This window comes from Meriones unguiculatus, chromosome 8, assembly GCF_030254825.1.
Source record: "Meriones unguiculatus strain TT.TT164.6M chromosome 8, Bangor_MerUng_6.1, whole genome shotgun sequence".
NCBI lineage: Eukaryota > Metazoa > Chordata > Mammalia > Rodentia > Muridae > Meriones > Meriones unguiculatus.
Genome location: NC_083356.1, coordinates 101,822,098 through 101,843,049, shown reverse-complemented (window position 1 = coordinate 101,843,049; position 20,952 = coordinate 101,822,098). Strand labels below are relative to the sequence as shown.

The 20,952-nt window shown below is 36.5% G+C and overlaps 1 protein-coding gene across 11 annotated transcripts in view; it reads right to left on the bottom strand.

Annotated features, from left to right (window-relative positions):
- Slc4a10 (solute carrier family 4 member 10) overlaps window positions 1-20,952 on the bottom strand; it is a 287,257-nt gene that overhangs the window by 66,109 nt on the left and 200,196 nt on the right. For all 11 annotated transcript variants that reach the window (XR_009593862.1, XR_009593863.1, XM_060390263.1 and 8 more), the window contains 6 exons: window positions 19,061-19,148; window positions 14,571-14,717; window positions 7,653-7,753; window positions 4,371-4,545; window positions 3,677-3,810; window positions 3,040-3,285 (listed from right to left, as the gene is read on the bottom strand). Coding sequence is in view for 9 of the 11 variants with exons in the window: in XM_060390263.1 (XP_060246246.1) it covers window positions 3,040-3,285; window positions 3,677-3,810; window positions 4,371-4,545; window positions 7,653-7,753; window positions 14,571-14,717; window positions 19,061-19,148 (891 nt within the window). In the remaining 2 variants the exon portion in view is untranslated. The remainder of the gene's footprint in view (window positions 1-3,039; window positions 3,286-3,676; window positions 3,811-4,370; window positions 4,546-7,652; window positions 7,754-14,570; window positions 14,718-19,060; window positions 19,149-20,952) is intronic.

Sequence of the window (20,952 nt, the reverse complement as noted above, 5' to 3'; positions counted from 1 at the left end):
AAAGGTAATGCATACTTTAAAAATATTAGCTTTTAAGTTAGTATAAAAAATAATGGATTTCACTATGGCATTTTCACTCTCTCATGTATTCTCCAGCATGACCAGCACCCTCTGGCTAGTTTACTTCCCCATGATGATTCCATTCTCTTTTATTGTCACATGCCTGCATTCTTACTCTTTCTTTTATTAATCATCCTTGAAAACATTATTATTATTTACTAAAGAAACAGTCCATCTCTTACAAGCATAACATTTTAGTTTTGCCATTCCTTAAAATCAAAGCAATCAGGAAAAATGATTCCCTCAAACTCATTACTTATTGCTAACATGACATTCAGTTTGATCATCTGGTGTAAAATATACGAAAAAAAATCAATAGATTATTTTGACACTTGTTCTTTGCATAATAAAGTAACTGCAGAGACTGTTACTCCAACTAAGGTCCATGCATGGAGAGGACCTAGATCCCCTGCTCCGAGGAAGCCCATTGGCTGCTCAGTTTCCAAGTGGGTTCCCTAGTAAGCGGGGGGGGGGGGGGGGGCGGGGCGGGCAGAGGCTGTCTCTGACATGAACTCAGTGTCTGGCTCTTTGATCACCTACCTCTGAGGGGTACAGCCTTGCCAGGCCACAGAAGAAGATGATGCAACTAGTTCTGATGAGACCTGATAGGATAGGGTCAGATAGAAGGAGAGGAGTTCCTCCCCTATCAGTAGACTAGGGAAGGGGCCTAGAGGGAGAAGGGGGAGAGAAGAAGGGACTGGGAGGGGCCAAGGAGGGGGCTACAGCAGGGATATAAAGTGAATAAATGTAAATAAATAAATAAATAAATAAATGTGAAAAATAATAAAATAAAGGAATGTGTATCTTTTTTTTTAATTATAAAGTCTAAATTTATTACACTGTAATGATAAGATGCCAGAAAAGCTAGGAAAGTTTTGTTGCTATTGTTTATTCAAATCAAGAACATTTTGTTATTTGGTTGGTACACCATAGAAAAATCAGTGGCCACAAGTCTGATGCATAGGGTTTCTGTCCAAAGCCCGATACTGGCTCATAAAGACAAGTATGACAGACTATATTCTCTAGAAAAAATAGGAGAGTGTGGGAAGATGGTCATTTAAGCTTGCTAACATTTAAACAAGTAGAAATAAGCCTAATTCAGGAAGTAAAAGTAAGTAATGTCACATTAGAAGGCACAAATTCAAAGTATATCTGAAATAAAGAACCTAAGGATGCTGGCTTTTCCCCCAATGTCTTCTTCCTGAATTAAACATATGGCATATGTAGTATAACATACATGAGATTACAGGAACATTCACTTTGTAAAAATCCCAGTCTCAGATACAGTGTGTCCAGGATATAACATTTTTTTAGGAACTTTTTAAATGAAACCTGTGAAAGAATGAAGCCAGTGTTATCTAACGTAAAACACTTGAGATGGGCATTAGTGTAATGAGCCTTAAAAACTAACGGTACAAAGAAAATCACTACAAAGTCACGCAGACTCCACAAAGCAGACAGATTACACCACACAGTGCTGTAATAAAATGGCTGTTGTTAGCAGCCACTCTTAAAAATTTCTATAGAACACATGACTAAAATAGTATGACAATTAACAGAAAAGGTTGGCCCTGCTTTCCTAGCAAGCAAGTCACGACAATATCTGATAAAAATCCACGTGTTCATAAAGATGTACAAGTTACAAAATTAATTTTAATGGTAGAATTTAATGGGTCTGTATATTCAAACTGAAGTACATTTGGTAAACAATCATAATGTTGGAAGAAGAAAAAAAAAAGGATTCAGCATAGCGACAGCATCTGGTCGGTACTGTGCCCAAGGAGACTGTCATTCAGCTTCTGTCAGGCCATTTCAGGTGCCGCTGACAGTAAAACTTCACTGTTCATCATCTTGAATCAGCCTTTCTGCTCTTTCTACCTCCTTAATTTTGGTGAAGGGGTATGTGTGGACAAGGCACAGAGACCAACACATTTTCATGTGCAGCCTTCACACAGCCAGGTACTTTCACACAGCTTGTGCTCTCGAGAGAACATGAGTACTACTTAATGACCACAGATGAGCTACAGGTGCAAGACGACAGCAATCCCGATTTCTGCTGTACCAAAATTAGAGAGATCCAATTCATCTTCAGTTTTTAAGTGTAATATCTTCAGCAATTAATACTTAAATATTTTTATCCCAAACATCTAAAATCAAAATTCAACTTAAGTGTGTTGGTTTTCATGTTTTTTTAATTTAATTTTATTTATTTTTGAGATTTATTTATTTTTTATTAATTACAATTTATTCATTTTGTATCCCAGCTGTAGCCCCCTCCCTAGTCCCCTCCCAACCCTCCCCTCCCTCCTCTCCTCCCATGACCCTCCCCCCAGCCCACTGATGGGGAGGTCTTCCTCCTGCTCCATCTGACCCTAGCCTATCAGGTCTCATCAGGACTGGCTGCATTGTCTTCCTCTGTGGCCTGGTAAGGCTGTTCCTCTCAGGGGGAGGTGATCACAGAGCCAGCCACTGAGTTCATGTCAGAGACAGTCCCTGTTCCCCTTACTAGGATGCCCATTTGGAGACTGAGCTGCCAAGGGCTACATCTGTGCAGGGGTTCTAGGTTTTCATCTTTTTTAAATCAGTTTCAAACAGCAAGGACAACTTAGACTCTAAGAATTTCTTTCACTTAGTTACTTTAAATCTGAACCTAAAAGCAGAGAAAAATGATACAGTTTGGAAAAACAGAACCAATCTGTATTTGTACTGACTTGGTTAATTATGTGTTTATTTTATGAAACACTTGACAAACAGAGCTTTAGAACGATGTTCTTGGCAGAGATGCTGTAATGAGAACCCAAGAATCAGATGTGTGGCTGATTAGATGACTTAAAATCCTATTCAGCTCTACAGCCAGAATGTAGGTCATGAATCAATTTAAGGCACACTCTCTACTGAGTAAGGTCTTCGTATTTCTTAAACAATAGCAACATTTGTGAGAAGAAGAGACTGGCAGCCCAGAGTGGAAATCGGACTTACGAGTACTGCGTCAGCAGTTCCAAATCGTTGTGCATATTGATTGGATAGGCTTCACTGAGCTCAAACAACTTCTCCAGGGCTTCATAGATAAAAATGATGCAGATGAGAGATGCAAAGGCTTCTTCAGTAAACCGGGTGATATAGCAGACAAGGGAACTCGCATCGGTGGCCACAAGTATGATGCATAGGGTTGCAGTCCAAAGCCCGATGCTGGCTCTTAAAGACAAGTAGGACAGCCCATATTCTCTAGGAAAAATAGGAGAGTGTGGGAAGATGGTCATTTAAGCTTGCTAACATTTAAACAAACATAAATAAGCCTAATTCAGGAAGTAAAGGGAAGGAATGTCACATACCATCTGAACTCAAGATTTTGTCTATAGAAAAATCTAAGGGAACAAAATAATGGAGATTTCTCAGTGCTTAAAATGAAATCTTGAGCATTATAAATATTACATGCACAATATATGCACAAATATTTTAACTTTTCCTGCATTTCCATTGACAGACAAAAACAACAAACTGAATCATACCAGCTAATTTCACATCTCCCCAGAGACCTCCAAAAGTGACGATGTTGGGTGAAGAAAAGAGCACAGCAATGAAAAAGCATACTGTAGCCATGAGTAACAATACTTACTTGCAAAATTTAAACAAAATCTTTTCAAAGACCAGAACAGGTCCTGTACTGCCTAATATGGTAAGGGGTTGTCCACCAAAAAGAGAGTAAGCTATCCCAGTCATAGACGCTCCAAAGAGTGATTCGATTGCACTCTGTGAAAAAAAAAAAAAATGGATCTATTACCTAAGCAACATTGCCAGTCATTGTAATAGGTATAAACATTTCAGATATATTGGTATATATATTCAGATATATTTTTACCCTTCACTGTGTTATCTCCAGAAACTCTAGGCAATATATGAAAAATACGGCTGAGGAAATGGCCAGCAGGTGTAGAAAATTTGTAACAGCAACTGGAAAGTATAATTTATCTATACCTTCCTGCTTCATTTTTTATTGCTTTATGAAATATTTAAATATTTTCAGAATCAGTGTCTGAACAGAAGCATGACTCAGATCTTTGAAAAACTGACTCAACCTAAAACTGACCTAAAATTGTAGATCTAAGAGCATGGCGTCAGGCAATAATAAGCCTTGTGTAGGACTCAGAATTCGTATTTCTAAGACATTCTGTTTTGAGATCACCAGTTTATCTTCTGGACCATGTTATCAAATCTCTCCTCTAAATCTAAGATCCGGTGCTCACTAACATAAAAACAAATCTTAAAAGAAAGACTAAGGTTCAAAGTTCAGAGAAAATCAGAATACATACTATTCGACCTTCAGTGGCTTCTCCCAACAGTCCTCCGAATGTGATGACAGGAGACATACACGCACAGTAGAGAAACAGGAAAGAGGCTAAGCATTGCAGGCTGAAAGCATCTCTGAAGTCACTCCAGAAGAATGGAGCTTTTCTTTTGATATCTAATATAAGTCCCCCAAAGATCCTAAGACATGGGGGGAAAACACAATAGTGAAACCCAAAGATAAAAAGCACGTAAGTTAAAACGCTTATTTGCTCTGTTGCCCGGTCACAGTAATACTTTCCATCAGCAGAGATGAGACCCAAATTAGACTACCACATTTCATTATGATGACCTACAGGAACAGCTTTGCGCTACTACGATACCCCAAATATTGTTCCTACAACTAAAAAATATCACTCTTTCTTAAGCAAGATTCAGGGATTCATCAATCAAATTTCAAATAATGAGATTCATGGATTATTCCAATTTCTGTGTCTTTCTTTTATTAACACTAAACTCAGGCCTTTACTGTCAACCTTGGAAGTGTTTATATATATACACACATATACATGTATATATATATATATATATATATATAGCACTTAATTTAGAATAACAGAACATGAGAGACAGAAAGACAACTTTTCTTTGTGCATGCTAGTTGTAAACATCACCCCAAAGAGAGTAAAGCTGTGTTTAATCATGACTCCAGTCACCCAGTCCCTCTGTCAATAAAAAAACACCCTCAAAGAAGACAACTAAATAAACATGTGGATAACAGTATTCAATAAAGACGGGTCGACTCTGAGGTTGTTTTTAGTTTTAGGAAACTAAGAAGTTAACCTAATACAATCAAACCAGATAAATGTTATTTTGATCTATTATTGCCAACACATACTCCAACGCCTGTCAGTTACAAGATAATAATGATCTTTCCAGGAAATAATTCACTAATTCCAAATATGACAAAGAGAAACACCTTGAAACACTTCAAAGGGTTTTGTTTTGGGTTCAGTATTTTAAATTGTAGATCGATGCTTAAAAATCTGACCACTATCATTCTGTAACCTATTAGAAATGAAAACAGTGCCGTGTGGGTATTCTCATTATTTGAATATTTGACAATAACACTCCGATTTAACATCTGAAACTGAAAGTTCGCTTCACTCCATGCAATAAAGATGTGATCTTAGAGTAAGATTACAATATGGTTAAAAATATTTTAAAGCTGGACAGGGTGGGACATGACAATCAGCCCACACTCCAAAGGCAGGAAGCAGGATTGTGAGTTTGACCTTGTATTAAAAAAAAAAAAAACAGTAATAAAACAAAACTTGTGAGATTCCTAAATTCTGATACTATGCTGAATATTCTTGAATCATAAAAATTTTAAGCTTTCGTTATTTTTATAAGGATGTTCATTTTTAGTGTTATTTCAAAAATGACTTTTCTTAAGAACCAAGTTCTGTCTCACCATGAAATTGTACTCAGGATAACTGAAGTTTTCATTTATTTGTTATGTGTATGTTTGTGAGGTTTCTCAGAGGAGTCAGTTCTCTCCTTTGCCATGTGGGTTCTAGAGAAAATTCTCAGTTGGCTAGGTTTGGCACTGAAGCCTCTCACTAGCCCTGAATGCTCCTGATCTGAGGGAGACATGTCTATTAGTAACCATCTGGTGATATGTGAGTGTAAAATCACTGATTTTTCTAGTAATTTCTTCAACAAGAAAGGATTAAGAGTAAAATTCTGAGACAAAAGGACATTTGAAACTCAGCAATGCTTCCAGAGAACATGTGAAATGCACACATCTGCAAACCCCACATAAGGCCTAACTGTGTTGAGCCAAACATATGCATGGAAATGCTGGATAGTTTCTATTTGCAAGTAATATGTTACCTTGTCAAAGTCACGGTTTGAATTAGATTTAGTCTACTAAGCTATGCATTCATTTATGATTTATATCCTTCCTAGTTCTAAAAATAATTTTTAGAGAGTTATGAACTATTCATTAGTAATTAATACTTATAGTTTTGATAGCATTTTATATTAGACCACTGCTTTGTAATTATCTACTTATTAGAGCATACATTAGTCTGAATAGTTGTTATATAGCTGTGTAATAAATGTGCTTTTAGAGGTAAAGATCTAAATCCAGAAGTGGGGGTTCATTACAGAAGAACAGTGCAAGAGCAGCCCAGATGTACACCAGCAATTCCAGGAGAGCAGATGAATAATGGATACTTCAAGCCATGTCAGCAACAGAATCTGTGGAAGAACTCTGGAGAAGCGAAGATACCGGATATTGGTGACCTGGGAGGATTTAGGAAGCAGTAAGGAAAAGTGAACTCGAAAAAAATCTAAGCTATGTGGCATGTTACACCTGAGAGAAAAAGAAAAAAATATATACCACTAAAAATTAAAAAAAAAAGACTGTATTTGAAAGTATGAAAGCAAACAGAGTAATGAGTAATAAAGCTTCCAGTGAAGGGAAAAGGGAAAACTTGAACCATCTAAAAGTAAGTATGAAGCCAAGGAAGATGTTAAAGGACATTTCCTCAGAGACACACAGCAATAAAGGGAAAACACAGGAGAACTACAATGCAGAGCTGTCAGGAACTGAAAAGTCAGCAGTAGGCATACTGCAGGCAGTACAGAAAATGGCCCAAGGGGAGGGCCCCGGGCCTCCAATCCTACAAAGCCTTGGCAATTGTCTTTAATTATAGGGAGGCTGTCCACACAAGCTCCCTGAAGAAACATCCACCCAAGGGTTCTGATTTTCTCCTCACACATTGCTTGCAGAAAGACAAGCTGTCAAAAACCCATAAAAAAAAAACATTTTATGAAATAAATTGAAGCTTTCATCTCTTCAAAGGTGTGTGATTAGAAAAATCATATAGCTCTTTCAAATCACAGGCATAATAATAAAAAATACCATTATATACATCCTACTAGCATCTAATGAGGTAAGGTCTACCTAATTCCTGGTATTTAGTTTTATTTCCATCTTGAACTTGAAGCTTTTAACAAGCTATTTTGGAAGTGTCAACTGACAGTTTTCTTATTCATTCTAAGATTGTATTTTGTGCTTCATAAAATGAAAGACTAGAATAAAATGGGATGGTATAGTCACTGTTTTGTTTAAACAGTAGTGACAATCATTATTCACTTCAGAGAAATCAAATTAATTGGCATTTCACTCTCAAAGAGTAGGTATTAAAAGTATAAAATAAATTAGATCTTGAAACAACAATTCCTGACAGATAGTAATGACACACCATTTAAGTCCCATACAAATGGCTTTCACTGACCTTCCAGTTCGCTGGAGTTCAGGTCCACTATGTCCCCCGTGTGGCTCAGCTTCGCCATGAGCTGCTGTTCCATTTGGTACAGCAGGAATCTTCCTCTTTTCCTGCAGGGAATATTTGTTGGTGTGGATTTTGTTGCAGTGCCAGGTATTTATAGCCAAAACTACTGTTTCCCCTTGAGGCATATGTAAATGGCTAAGACCACTGGTTCTGTGACTTAGTGGGTTTAGCCTTTGAAAATGCATCCATGAATGGTCCTTGGTTGGAGTATCAGTCTCAGAGAAGACCCCTGCACCCAGATATTTTCGTTCTGTTGCTTTCCTTGTGGAGCTCCTGTCCTCTCCAGGTCTTACTATCTCCTCTTTTTTTCATAAGATTCCCTGCACTCTGCCCAAAGTTTGGTTATGAGTCTCAGCATACACTTTGATACCCGGCTGGGTAAAGTCTTTCAGAGGTCCTCTGTGGTAGGCTCCTGTCCTGTTTTCTGCTTTCTCCTTCTTCCAATGTCCATCCCGTTTGTCTTTCTGCATGAGGATTGATCATCTTACCCAGAGTCTTCCTTCTTGCTTAGCCTCTCTAGGTGTATGAATTTCAGTGTGTTTATCCTATGTTATATGTCTTGTATCCACTTAAAAGTGAGTATATCCAAATAGTTATATGGTATAAGATGAAATAAGATTGCTTGGGTCCAATAAATTATATATAACCTAGAACCCCTGCTCAGATGTAGCCCATAACAGCTCAGTGTCCAAGTGGGTTCCCTAGTAAGGGGAACAGGGACTGTCTCTGACATGAACTCAGGAGCTGGCTCTTTGACCACCTCCCCCTGATTGCGGAGCAGCCTTACCAGGCCACAGAGGAAGACAATGCAGCCAGTCCTGATGAGACCTGATAGGCTAGGGTTAGATGGAAGGGAAGGAGGACCTCCCTTATCAGTGGACTTGGAGATGGGTATGGGTAGAGATGAGGGAGCGAGGGTGGGATTGGGAAGGAATAAAGGAGGGGGCTACAGCTGGGACAAAAAGTAAATAAAAATGTAATTACTATAAAAATAAAAATTTTAAAAACTTAAGTGATAACACATGTTGGAGAGGATGTGAAGAAAGGGGAACCCTTCTCCAGTGCTGGTGGGAATGTGAACTTGGACAATCAATCTGGCGCTTTCTCAGAAAATTAGGAATAGTGCTATCTCAAGATCCAGCTATACCACTCCTAGGCATATATCCAAAAGATGCTCAAGTGTACAACAAGGACATTTTCTCAATCATGTTCACAGCAGCTCTATTAGTAATAACCAGAAACTGGAAACAACCTAGATGTCCCTCAGGGGAGGAATGCATATAGAAATTGTGGTACATCTACACAATGGAATACTACTCAGCTACTAAAACAAGGAAATCATGAAATTTGCAGGCAAATAGTGGGCACTATAAAAGATCATCTTGAATGAGGTAACCCAGAAGCAGAAAGACACACATGGTATATACTAACTCATAAGTGGTTATTAGTCATATAATACAGGATAAACATTCTAAATCTATAGTCCTAAAGAAGATAAACAACAAGGAATACCCTAAGAAAGATGCTCAATCTTCATTCAGAAGGGCATATGCGATAGACATTGGAAGCAGGAGAAGACAGGGAACAAGACAGGAGCCTACCACAGAGGGCCTCTGAAAGATTCTACTGATGGAGGTTTCAAAGCAGAAGCTGAGACTCATAGCCAAATTTTGGTCAGAGTGCAGGGAGTCCATTTCACTATTTTTAAGTATTATTTTTTCTATTCCTCTAGATCATGTCTTTTTAGAGACAATTTATGCTGTAAATCTTCATGACTCACAGATATAATACTACCACAAAAGGAAGATTCAGCTTGTACCAATGGCAAATTTGGTGAGATTTATTTGGTGTTATTTTCCCTTGAATTTATTTCACTTCCTTTGCCAGTAACAGAGATAGTTGAAAGAAAAAAATCAGAAAGTCCTCTCTAAAATTTCACCTCTGGTCATCTTATATCATATTAATGTGTTTAAAAGTACTTAAAAATGATGAAGAATGTTTAAGTTTTACAATAAAACTTGTGCTTGACTGTCATTCCAAACTAGAATTAGTATAAATATGAAGCACAAAATTGATGCATTAGTTTATCTTATGCCCAATAGAACATTTAGATAGAATGATACATGTATGACAAAATATATTTTTGTGTTAAGCATAATATATGAAAGTTTGTTATTAGTATTTCTGAATTTCTACAGCTATATGAAAAGATACACTAGATTAAAGTTTAAATATAAAAGAAAAGATATATATCAACTGGTGAAGGGCTTATGTTCACAGGTAAATATAAAACATTTATAAAGTGATTTAAGAGTGATTATTACTTACTTCCAATTACCTAGGAAAGCATGTCATAGCTTCTGTCTCTCAGAAAACAAGTGATAATATCTGGCCATCTGGAAATAATCCCCTTTTTATAACTTAACTTTTGCTTTATACATTTAAAAAGCAAAATGTTGATAAAATCAGTGATAATTAAGATATTAACTTTTCTATGGCACATGTTCAGTCAAGAAGTAAAAAAGCATTGAACAATTTAATGTACACAAATAACATCAATAAGTATTCTGAAGAAATAGAATCTATTTTAAGTTCTGAAACAAACACATGTATCTTGATTGTTTTTAGTGAAAAACCCAAAAGCATACAAGTAGATAAATTAGGTGTAGAGAGCATATATTCTCATAAGAAATACAGAAAAATTTAAAAATTAAATATTTAATTCTATAGTTTGCTAGAGCACAAAGTGTCTGAGGTGACTGGCAGGCAAGGTAGGAATAGCAGTTTCAAACTGAGTTTTCAAAAAGGCCCTGTGGAAAGAGCCACTTAGGAGACCCTGAGGGATGTGGGAGAATCAGGTACGCGAATAACTGGAGGATACCAAGGAAGGAAGACCAGCTAGTGCTGTGGTTTGAAGGAGCAGAATCACTGGAAGGTTTGAAGAACAGCAGGACGTAAGAAAGTAACAGAGATAGAGCAGCCACAGGAAAAAGAGGTGAAGGTAGAGACTTAGTCAGTATATCTATCTGGCTTCTATTCTCCATCAGATGAGAAATATTTACAAGGTTTTGAGGAGAGAACTGATGTAACAGTAGGAATTACTTTGGCTATGAGATTAAGGAGCGATTCCAGGGCATGTACTGAAGCAACCAGGAACTATTTAAGAAACCAAGGAGAAAGGTGATAGTAGGTTGAATCAGGATGGCTACAATGAGAAATAGTACAATTCTGGACAAATATAGAAGACAAAGCTATCAGAATTCTTTGGAGGAATAGTTATATGGTATAAGATGAAATAAGATTGCTTGGGTCCAATAAATTATAGGAATGTATTTAGCTATTAACTAAGATTGGAAGATACAAATACAATAGATTTTGAAGAAAATTCAGAGATTCTTATATACTCCTGGAAATATATATTGCTTCTCTCAAAATTGTAACTACAAAAATAGAGAGATATAAAGAAATGAGACTATATATAATTTGGCTTAAACTTTCAAAATATTCAAGTAGAGAAATAGGATAGGCAGATGATTAACACTTGGGTTCAGTTCTATCTCTGGAGAAAAACCAATTCCCATTTTGAGAGATTCAATCCATTCTCGAATTATATTACTAGATGAAGATATTATAAATTAAGAAAGTGTTGGTTGACTAGTTTCTAACATGATGAAGGCTTTCTAATTCTAATATGCTAGCTGTTAGAACCACATTGTGGCAGAGTGACCCCTGTTACATTCAGAACAATGAAAACTTTGATCCTAGAAAGAAAGAAAGAAAATAAATTTGGAAAAAATTCTAATATTGGATATTACCAAGGACATGAGTATAGATAGAGGAAAATATGAATAGAGAGAACAAGGTTGTCAAGGTTGTGATCTAAGTGTTATTCTCAGCATAAAGAAATAGAGAAGAAGAAAAACAAGTCACAGAGACTGGTAAGGAGTGAACCATGAGACAGGAGAGACACCAAGAGACTGTGCTCTTTAGGAACTAAGCCAAAAAAAAAAGTATATTCAGGATAAGGGTATTACCAACACTATCAAATGTTGCTATTCACGTGCTAAGTGCAATAGAGACCAGTAAGTTACCACAGTTCTTATCACTGTGGCTAGCATTGATGGTGATAATATTTTAGTGAAGCAAATGGGGGAGCCGATTGAGATAGGTATTCAGAGAGAAGTGGAGGAAAGGGAGTGGATACACACACACACACACACACACACACACACACACACACACACATCCTCTATGACATTCTAGTGCAAAGAAAAGCAAAAAATGTGTGGCTGACAATGGTAATGATGTCAAAGCAGTTGCTTTGTAGAAGATTGTGACTTGAAAATGTTAATATAGTGACATAGCATAGAACAAAGGACTAATATAATGATGAGAGGGAATTCTGGCAGAGAAAAGTCCTTGAGTAGATGCATAGAGATGGGGACCGGTGCACAAATGAAATGTTGCCTTTCATCAGTTGTAGGGAAGGCTGAGCTAACAAACAAATGTGCTGGCTGGAATCTATTGTTAAACAAATCTTTTTGATGATTTCAAAAATTCATAGAAGAGAAACAGTAAACATGCAACAGCAAGGGTGACAGGGGACGCTAAAAATCCGAGAGAGAACAGGTGTGAAATGGTCACATAGAAAGAATAACCAGCCTCAGGAAGGGTGGGATGATGAACGTGCAGCATTCAGGGCTCATTTGAACCATTTGGTCATTAAATAATGGGAAGCTGGTCAACGAAGCCGTCCTTTTCCTTTCTGCTTTGGCCAAAACAGTGTGGGTACAGAGTAAAAAGTTAAAGCCTCATAGAATTGTGGTTTTTGACAATCAAGAACATGACATGAAAAAAAAAAAAAAAAAAAAACAAAGAAGATGAAGGCATGTAAGAAAGTGATTACAATGACTGACAAAGATGAATAAGAATCTCAGGGTGATCTCTTGAGATGACAGGTTGTTGGTTTTTTTTTAACTAAAAGAGAAATATATTAAAAATGCTGTCATCTGTACATTTTAAAATAATGAAAACCATAAAATTATTTGATGAGGGTTATATTATTTATAAGAGTGTGAAATCAAGGTGCTTAATATATGCTAGTTCATTTTGGTCCCTTAATAAAAGAAAGCATAACTCATATGATCCAATATTTAAATATAACATGGAGTTTTAAAATATTAAGATTATAATGAAGTATACAATGTATATCTCCTTCATACTCATTACATAAAATCTCTCTATCTAATATGATGGCCTTTAATCATGTGTCTATACAAATTTAAGTTAAAATAACAATTAAATCTGTTAATTTCAATAGCTATATTTAACGGCATATAACAGCAGCTTGGTGTTTAGAAAGTAGAACTATAGAATGCTTCCTTTACTGAAGAAATTCTATTGAGCAGTTCTGAAGCAAAGCATCAATTCTGAGAAAATAAAGCATTTATTCAAGGTCAAACAAATACACAATTTCAGAACTTAGATACTAGAATTCCTAATTCAATGCTCTTTGTTTTACTGTATCCTAATACCTACAATTTGTTAATTCTTATTTTCTCATTAAAATTTTAAAAATACAGATTTACCATCCTTCACCTTGCCTATAAAACACCATTCCTCAAAACTAGATACTTCAAAAACAATTTAACTTTTTAAGATTAATTGGTGGCACAGTGAATTAAAGGGTACCACTCTCAATATCTTCATAGTTGCATTAAATACATCCAAATATAATTAATAATAGTTTATTCATACTACTTTAGAAAGCATTGTGTTGCCATTTCTAATATCATTAGTGCTAAGGCATGTATGTGCAGAGAAAGAAGAAAGCCTTACAATCACTCTCTAAGCCACTGCTTTTACTAAAATAGAGGAGGAATTTAAGTTATATGATTTCAGTTACACATTTACAAAATGGCAATTGTTAAGGAAAGTAAGTAGATCTTAATAATGTTAGAAGGACTTCAAAATAAAAAACACAGGCCTGAGATATTAATATCAGACTTTTAAGCTGACAGAGGAGCTGGCATGACCTTTTTTATAAGCTTGTGATTTTAGTAACGTACTTGCCAGGTTGCCCACTTTTAACTGACCTGAAAATCTAAGTCCGGGATTGGGTCAGTAGACCCACCTCTCCCTTCATCTGAACATCAGAGTGAGACAAGGCTGCCCTCTGGGGCACTAAGGACCAAAGGCAACAACTGAAGAATGTGGGAGGCAGATCCCAGAAGAACTGAGAGGTGATATGAAGAGAGGGCTTTGCAGACATTTGGCAACCATTTTCAACAGTCATGCCTGCAATAAGAAAATGCCCTAAGCATCAACAACCTTCTTTATTCCTTACTTCTGTAATATAGCATAGTTAAAATACACATTTGATTTTCATAGGCAGATTAAAAAAAAGAAACGTATACCATACATGAAAGGATGCAAACCACGATGAAAAACTTTCCCCACTTTTCACTGTGATTAGCAGTAATAGGAAGTTTTTACAAAACATTATTAATCCTCTTTTGAGTTCCTAATCCTTGTCAACTTTCAGAACACTGAAAATAATAAGCTTTCTCTTAGGCCATATTTTATCCTGTTATAAAATTTAATACCCTCCAATGTAATACATTTTTGCTGGGTCTGAAATATTTCCAGGCACATAAAACTTATTTAGTGCCTCATGATCAAAATAACAAATTTCTCAATGTGTTAGGTCCTATCAAGAACATTTTATAAATTAACGTTTTTGCTTTTTTGGAATATGTGAAATCATTTGATACTTTATGATGCGTTGCATTATTTTAGGGACATGAGTTTAAAGAGAAACAAACTATGAGAACTGTAAAGAACGTGTTCACAGCTACCCACCTGGGAAGGGACGTTTTTGGGAGGTTCTATTCGGATGCTTGGGTCCCATTCTCCGGGAGGGAGGACTGTAACCTGATCCAGAAACTCATCAATTCCTGACACCAAGTCATTACGGTCTTTAGCTTTGTAAGCAACATCATGAAATACCTGCAGAAGAAAAAGCAGTAGCACATTTTAAATCAACTATTAAAAAGATTGCTAAATTAATATAATAAAAATGGCCATCCTAATAAAAATGTACTCTATAGATTCAATGCAACCCCCATCAAAATCACAGCACAATTCTTCACAGAACTTGAAGGGAAAAATTTCAGCTTCATATGAGAAACACAAAAACCCAGGATAGCTAAAATAATCCTGTCCAATCAAAAAAAAAATGTAGGAGGTATCACTTTCTCTGATTTCAAATTGTACTACAGAGCTGTCATAATAGAAACAGCGTGTCACCAAACAAGAAGAGGAAAAACCAACCCAGCCACAAACCCTTTAATCTACGATGGTATCCTTCCTGTAAGACATGCCAGAACAACGGTGGCACAAAGCTTGAAGAAGTAACCAGCCAATATCTTATTTGAGCTAAACTCACCCCATGAGATGGAATCCATGCCTGACAGTGCTTGGGTGACCAAGAACCTGAGACTAGATAGCCCAGTCTTCCAACCCTCTTTGCATGGTGTTCCCTGAGCTTTAGGTGTTGAATTGCATTGTTGGTGTATCCTCCACAGTCATTTATTTTCTCCCTTAAGGCCAGCTGTGGATCTCTGTAATAGTCTCCATCTGTGCAAAAGCTTCTTTGATGACGGATAATAGTTACAGGTGGAGTGGTGCACACCTTTGATTCTAGCACTCAGAGACAGGCAGACTGCTGTGAGTTCAAGACCAGCCTGGTCTACAAACCAAGTCCAAAACAGCCAAGGCTACACAGAAAAACCCTGTATTATAAAAACCAACCCTTCCCCCCAAATCACATATTCTTTATTGTTGTTGTTGTTGTTGTTATTTAAATTTATTCACTTTGTATTCTGGTTGTTGCCTCCTCCCTCATCTCCTGGTCACACCCTTCCTCCCTCTTCCTCCCCTATCCCTAACAGTACAGATTTATATTACTGATTTTAAGATTCAGAATATCCTCATATAAATATATTGTAATTTAAATAATTATATTAAATATAGATATAATTACTAAACAATTAAAAGACTGAATAATAGAAATGTAATCTGAATAAGTAATGTATAAGGGGGAATGGGCAAAATAGGGGTGATAATATTTAGATAGGGAGGGTCAACTCAGAAGGAGAAGGAGAGTAAAATAATGCTAAGGTGGTTAAAAGTACCTTAAGGAATCATATTCTTTGTTTATCTCCATTATATACAATACAGATAAGTCTACATATATATACTTATACAGTTCAAATGAAGTGATTCCATTTGGGTTGACAATACTACCCCTGGAACCATAGACTATCTCACAACAACTCCAGTACCAGGCATGAGAAACACACAGTTGAGTTTTTAGTCAGGAAATCTAAGAGACTACCCCAAATGTATAGGATATTGCTCTTGCCCTTGACTTCCTTCCAAAGTTTGAAGGTAAGCTCCTATTGCTGAGTTAACATGCACTTGAGATACAATAACCATATCTGAGCTGGATTTGATCTGAAGGCCTCCTCCTGAGGCCCAGCTTTCATAGCACTGATAGCATTCTTCTAAGGGAGGACAGCAACCAATGGTGCTACCTAGATGTCTATGAACCGCAGCAACAGCCAGTATGGCATGGCAACCCTAATGGTGCAACAGTACCATTGTATCTTAGTGGTAACCAACAGTTCTCTAACTGGACTAAGTCCTGTTCAACAGAAGGGAAATTATGGATTTTTCTGGGAACCTACCCAACCATCCAAGGCTAATGAGGTTGTGGATTGCATAAGAGAACATACTATTGCTACTTTACTAAGCCAGCATAATTCCTAGTTGAATTTTAAATATCCAGCCTTATACCCACAGACAAGTGTTGCTCTTATTAAAGAAACTTTTCTTTAACAGGAGACCTTTATAGAAAACCATAGTTGGTCAAAATATAGACCAACTATGTTGGTGCCCTGTCCCTATTGCTACCATTCTCACTCTAACATTTATCTGATAGCACAGAGGAGCCTTCCCAGGCTCTCTACGAAGCAGAAGTAGATACTTCAATATTCTCCCAGTACCTCTTACAGTTCTCGGCATCATCATGACTGTTTACTAGAACTAAGCATTAATTACACAAATAGTTATTTAATGTCTATTTTACCTGTTAAAATGAGCTCTGAACATTCCTTCAATAAATATATGCCAAACTATTTACATGCGAGGGATATGAGAAAGAATAAAACCAATGAAACCCACACCTTAGTGAGATGGCGCAGACGAAAACAAAACAAACAACTGTACATGTGGAGGACACTGGAGAGCACTAAAGAGAAGATTAGTCATGAAAGTGAAGTGATACTGCCTTTTAATGCAGTAATTAAAGAGGCTTTGGTGATTTTCTTTCTTCTCTTTTTTTCTTTTTAGCAAACACCTTATGGATCCAAGCCTTATAGCTATCAAGAAGAAGAACTTTCCACACTAAAGGACCTGCAAGTGTAGAGCATGCATGCCATATTTGAAAAACAGCAAGGGAACAAATTCCTGCGATGTACATGAAAGGGGGAATAGCGAGAGATGATAACTGAGGGGATGGTAGAGACATCAAAGGACTCTATAGTTCTTTGTGAATACTTTGACCCTGAATGAGATAAGAGGCCATCTGAGAGTCTTGAGCAGAAGAGGAAGTTCTCTAGCTATTGTGTGTCTAGCAAAATGAAACAAAGCAAAAAAAAAAAAAAAAGCAGAGAGATTTTTGTATAACTGATGCAATGGTGGGGATCTTGTGGTAACAGCAAAAGGTAGACAATGGAAAAACACATAGACACATCATATCATGTAGAAATAAGACATGATAGGATTTTGTATATGTTACCTGAGTCTGAGAGGTTTGTTTGTGGATTGAATGTGGATGTGAAATGAGGAGTCAAAGATGGGTTCAGTATGACTTTGGGGTTCACTTTACTACTAAAACTCATCCACTTGTTTCCCAAGTCAATCTAAGCTCTTTAGTGACATGCTAAATTACCATTACCTCTCTGGCCTCATTCTGGATGAGTCACTTTGTTCTAAATGTCCTAAGTGATCTAGGAATATCCCCATATCAAAACCTTTGTCCCTGTTATTACTGGATCAAAAAGTCCTCTCTTTAACTTAAAAAGCTCCTCATGCCTCCTCTATCCCCCTTTCACTGCTCTTGTGATTTGTTACAGAGCACTTATTTCCATGTGTTGTGTATTTAACTGCTTTGTCACTCTGTCTTTCAATTATTGGGCCAGGGAAAGAAAAAAAACTCTTGTCCATTTTTTTACCTGCCATTGGCACAAGTAATGTGAATAAATTAACAGTGCCCCCATCTCCTCCTTCCAACTTCTTCCACATGCTCCCTTTCAAAATCATGGCCTTTTTAAAAAGACTGTTATTTTTGTTACATGTATATAAGTGAATAAACATATTAATATAACCTGCTGAATCCATTTAGTGTCAGTTGCATGTATATTTTCAGGGCTGACAACTTAGTATTGGATAGCCAAGTTCAGCTCTGAGGAAGAGTCTCTCTCTCTCTCTCTCTCTCTCTCTCTCTCTGTCTCTCTGTAGTTGTTAGTTGCCTGTGGTTCTTTGTCAAGAAATACCCCTGAGATTACCCTTTTTCATGTTAGCATATCTATTGGTATTCTTGGTCACATTTTGTTTAATCAGCCACACTGTTGAGGTATCATGGTTCTGATTTTTAAGATCTTACATTTTTGAGACTTAGATCTTTTTTGAGGAGCTAATGTAAAATTTTTACAATGTAAAATATGCCTGCACATTTTTTAACTAAGAAATATATTTGTATAAGGGAGATTAGCAACCACTTAAAATTCATCTATAACTCCACCAATGCTCTAAAGAGTACAAGGTTAGGAATGTCTGTATATAGATCAAGCAGCTGTACAGGGCTTGCAGAGTTTGCCCATCTTTTTGGTGTCATATATTCTATACATATTAACTACTGTTTTTTTTTTTAAATTTAGACAGCAAAGTAATTATGCCCCAAACAAATTTTTAGTGTTATTAAAATATAAGTAACACTTATAATGTTGGCATATGTATAATGTGGAAAAAATGAATGTGTTGTAAATGTTTAACAGTTTTTATGATACTGTAGGCTCTCAAAAATTATAATTCATGGATTTTATTTATCCTTTTGGATAGGTTTCACTCAAGGAAAGTTGGTGGTGAAAACTTGGGAAAAAGCAGTTCAACACAGCAAAATCAGATTCCTAGAAAACTGTCATGAAACAAACTTTCAATTTTTTTTTTTTTTTTTTTTTTTTTTGTATCTTGTGAGGAAAATCTTCCCTAGCAACATAAATAAATACCTCATCAGTCATTAAGGTTGCAATCGATCTGCCAATCTCATGGTACTGCTGACCCTTTCCCAGGGGTCCCAGAAGAATGAACAGAAATCTGGAATTAAGAAGAAAAATTCAAGTTAGAAATGTAACAATAACCTTCTTAGAACAGAATCTATCATCTGAAAGGAATTAGTCAAAGTGAGGATCTTGATATGGATTTCTTTACACTTTGTTGTGATTTGAAATGTCAGTATAAGAAGTAATGAGAATTAGCATTGAGAATGCTGGGTTGTTGTTTTGTTTTGTTTTGTTTTGTTTTGTTTTGTTTCAATGCAGTTTATTCAGGAACCTTGAACAATCATCTGACCCTAGGGAAAGCCAGCCCACAGCTTAAATAGCCTCTGGGTAGCCAACCCCAGCGTGCCACGTGGGCAATGCAGATAGGTCCACATACATGGAAGCAAGCCAGATCCTCGGCCTTAGCCAAATGTGGAGTTGTTCGTGACAGAGAGCACTCAGGTCCCGCCTCTGAGAAAAAGGTATCGGTCGGGTCTGATGCTCTTTGGGTGGATGATACCTAAATGAACATCGGTACAAAGTCCCAATTTATTTCTAATATCAGAGATCAGACCTCTACTCTTGCCTGATGCGTCTAAAACAAAAAGGGGGAACTGTAAAGAGCTGCGTAATGCCCCGCCTTAAAGATGGAGCTGGTTTCCGCCTTCCACCTTCCAGATGATCGGTTGTTTTTTAACCCTTGGATTTCTGCATTTAGCTGTCTAGACAGCCTACACATTTGTGACTAGGAATTTTGAAGATTGTAGTTCCTTAGAAGAGGATGATAGGAAAATTAAATATTTCTAAATAGGAAGCAGAAAGTTTGCTAGTACATAAAATGAAGACCATTCAAGAGAAAGAAAGGCAATATAGTATTATACATTAAAGGAGAACAAACACATCATTAACGTCCAGTCACTGTACACACATTTTTATTGAACATAAAACTGCTAGGACTTAAAAATTAGGCAGAAGAAAAGAAAAAGGTGTGAAAATTAGAGTGCCACGTATTTTTCAGTAGCATTCTCTGGTATTCATTTGTTACATATTTTACATTGTTAAGGATGGCTCCACTGGGTAGAGTTTGCAGTCAGTATAATTCTATGCTCGGCTGTAAATTTCAGAGATCACATATATAAACATACATATAAAGCATCTATTAAACAATCTTAGAGGTTTTATTTAACATTATTTTCTATCCGTTAAAATTGAGCTCAAGTCAAATTGTATTCTCTCTCCGTGTGTGTGTTATAAAAAATTTAAAAAAAAAAAACAAGGATAGTTTAACGTGGTGGCAGCTTCATCAACTATAACACTTATGACAAAATTTCTAACCTCCGAGTACCTTGCTATTTAAAAAATTTTACTGCATGTTCTATTTACAAACCCCTAAAAAAATATCTACTATATGTTGCCTTTACAATCATGGCATGCCCCTTTCCTTCTAAGAAAGGATCATTGGGGTCCACAGATAGTTTTCTTTATTCTGTTTGTCTAATCTTCTTTCATTTTGCACCTTTCCTGAATAAACAGCCTAGTCTTTTGCGTTTCTCCCTACACAGTGGTTCTATGATGCCCCCAGTTTTTTCTTCATTGTCTCTACACTCACTTTGTTGTATCAGTACAAATGAGGTCACCTACGCCTGAGACTTTTCAAAGTGTATGTATATAATTTTTTGTGCCTCACACCTTTTTATTTATTATGTTTCCTATTGATCCAAGTCGAAATCATATCATGAGTATATTCTACTCCTGAAAATTTTTCTTTTCTTTTCATTGAAATACAGGAACTACCAGTGTCATAAACAGCCCCCGTTTACTCATAGGTTTCCAAACATGTGAATATAGAAATGAATTGG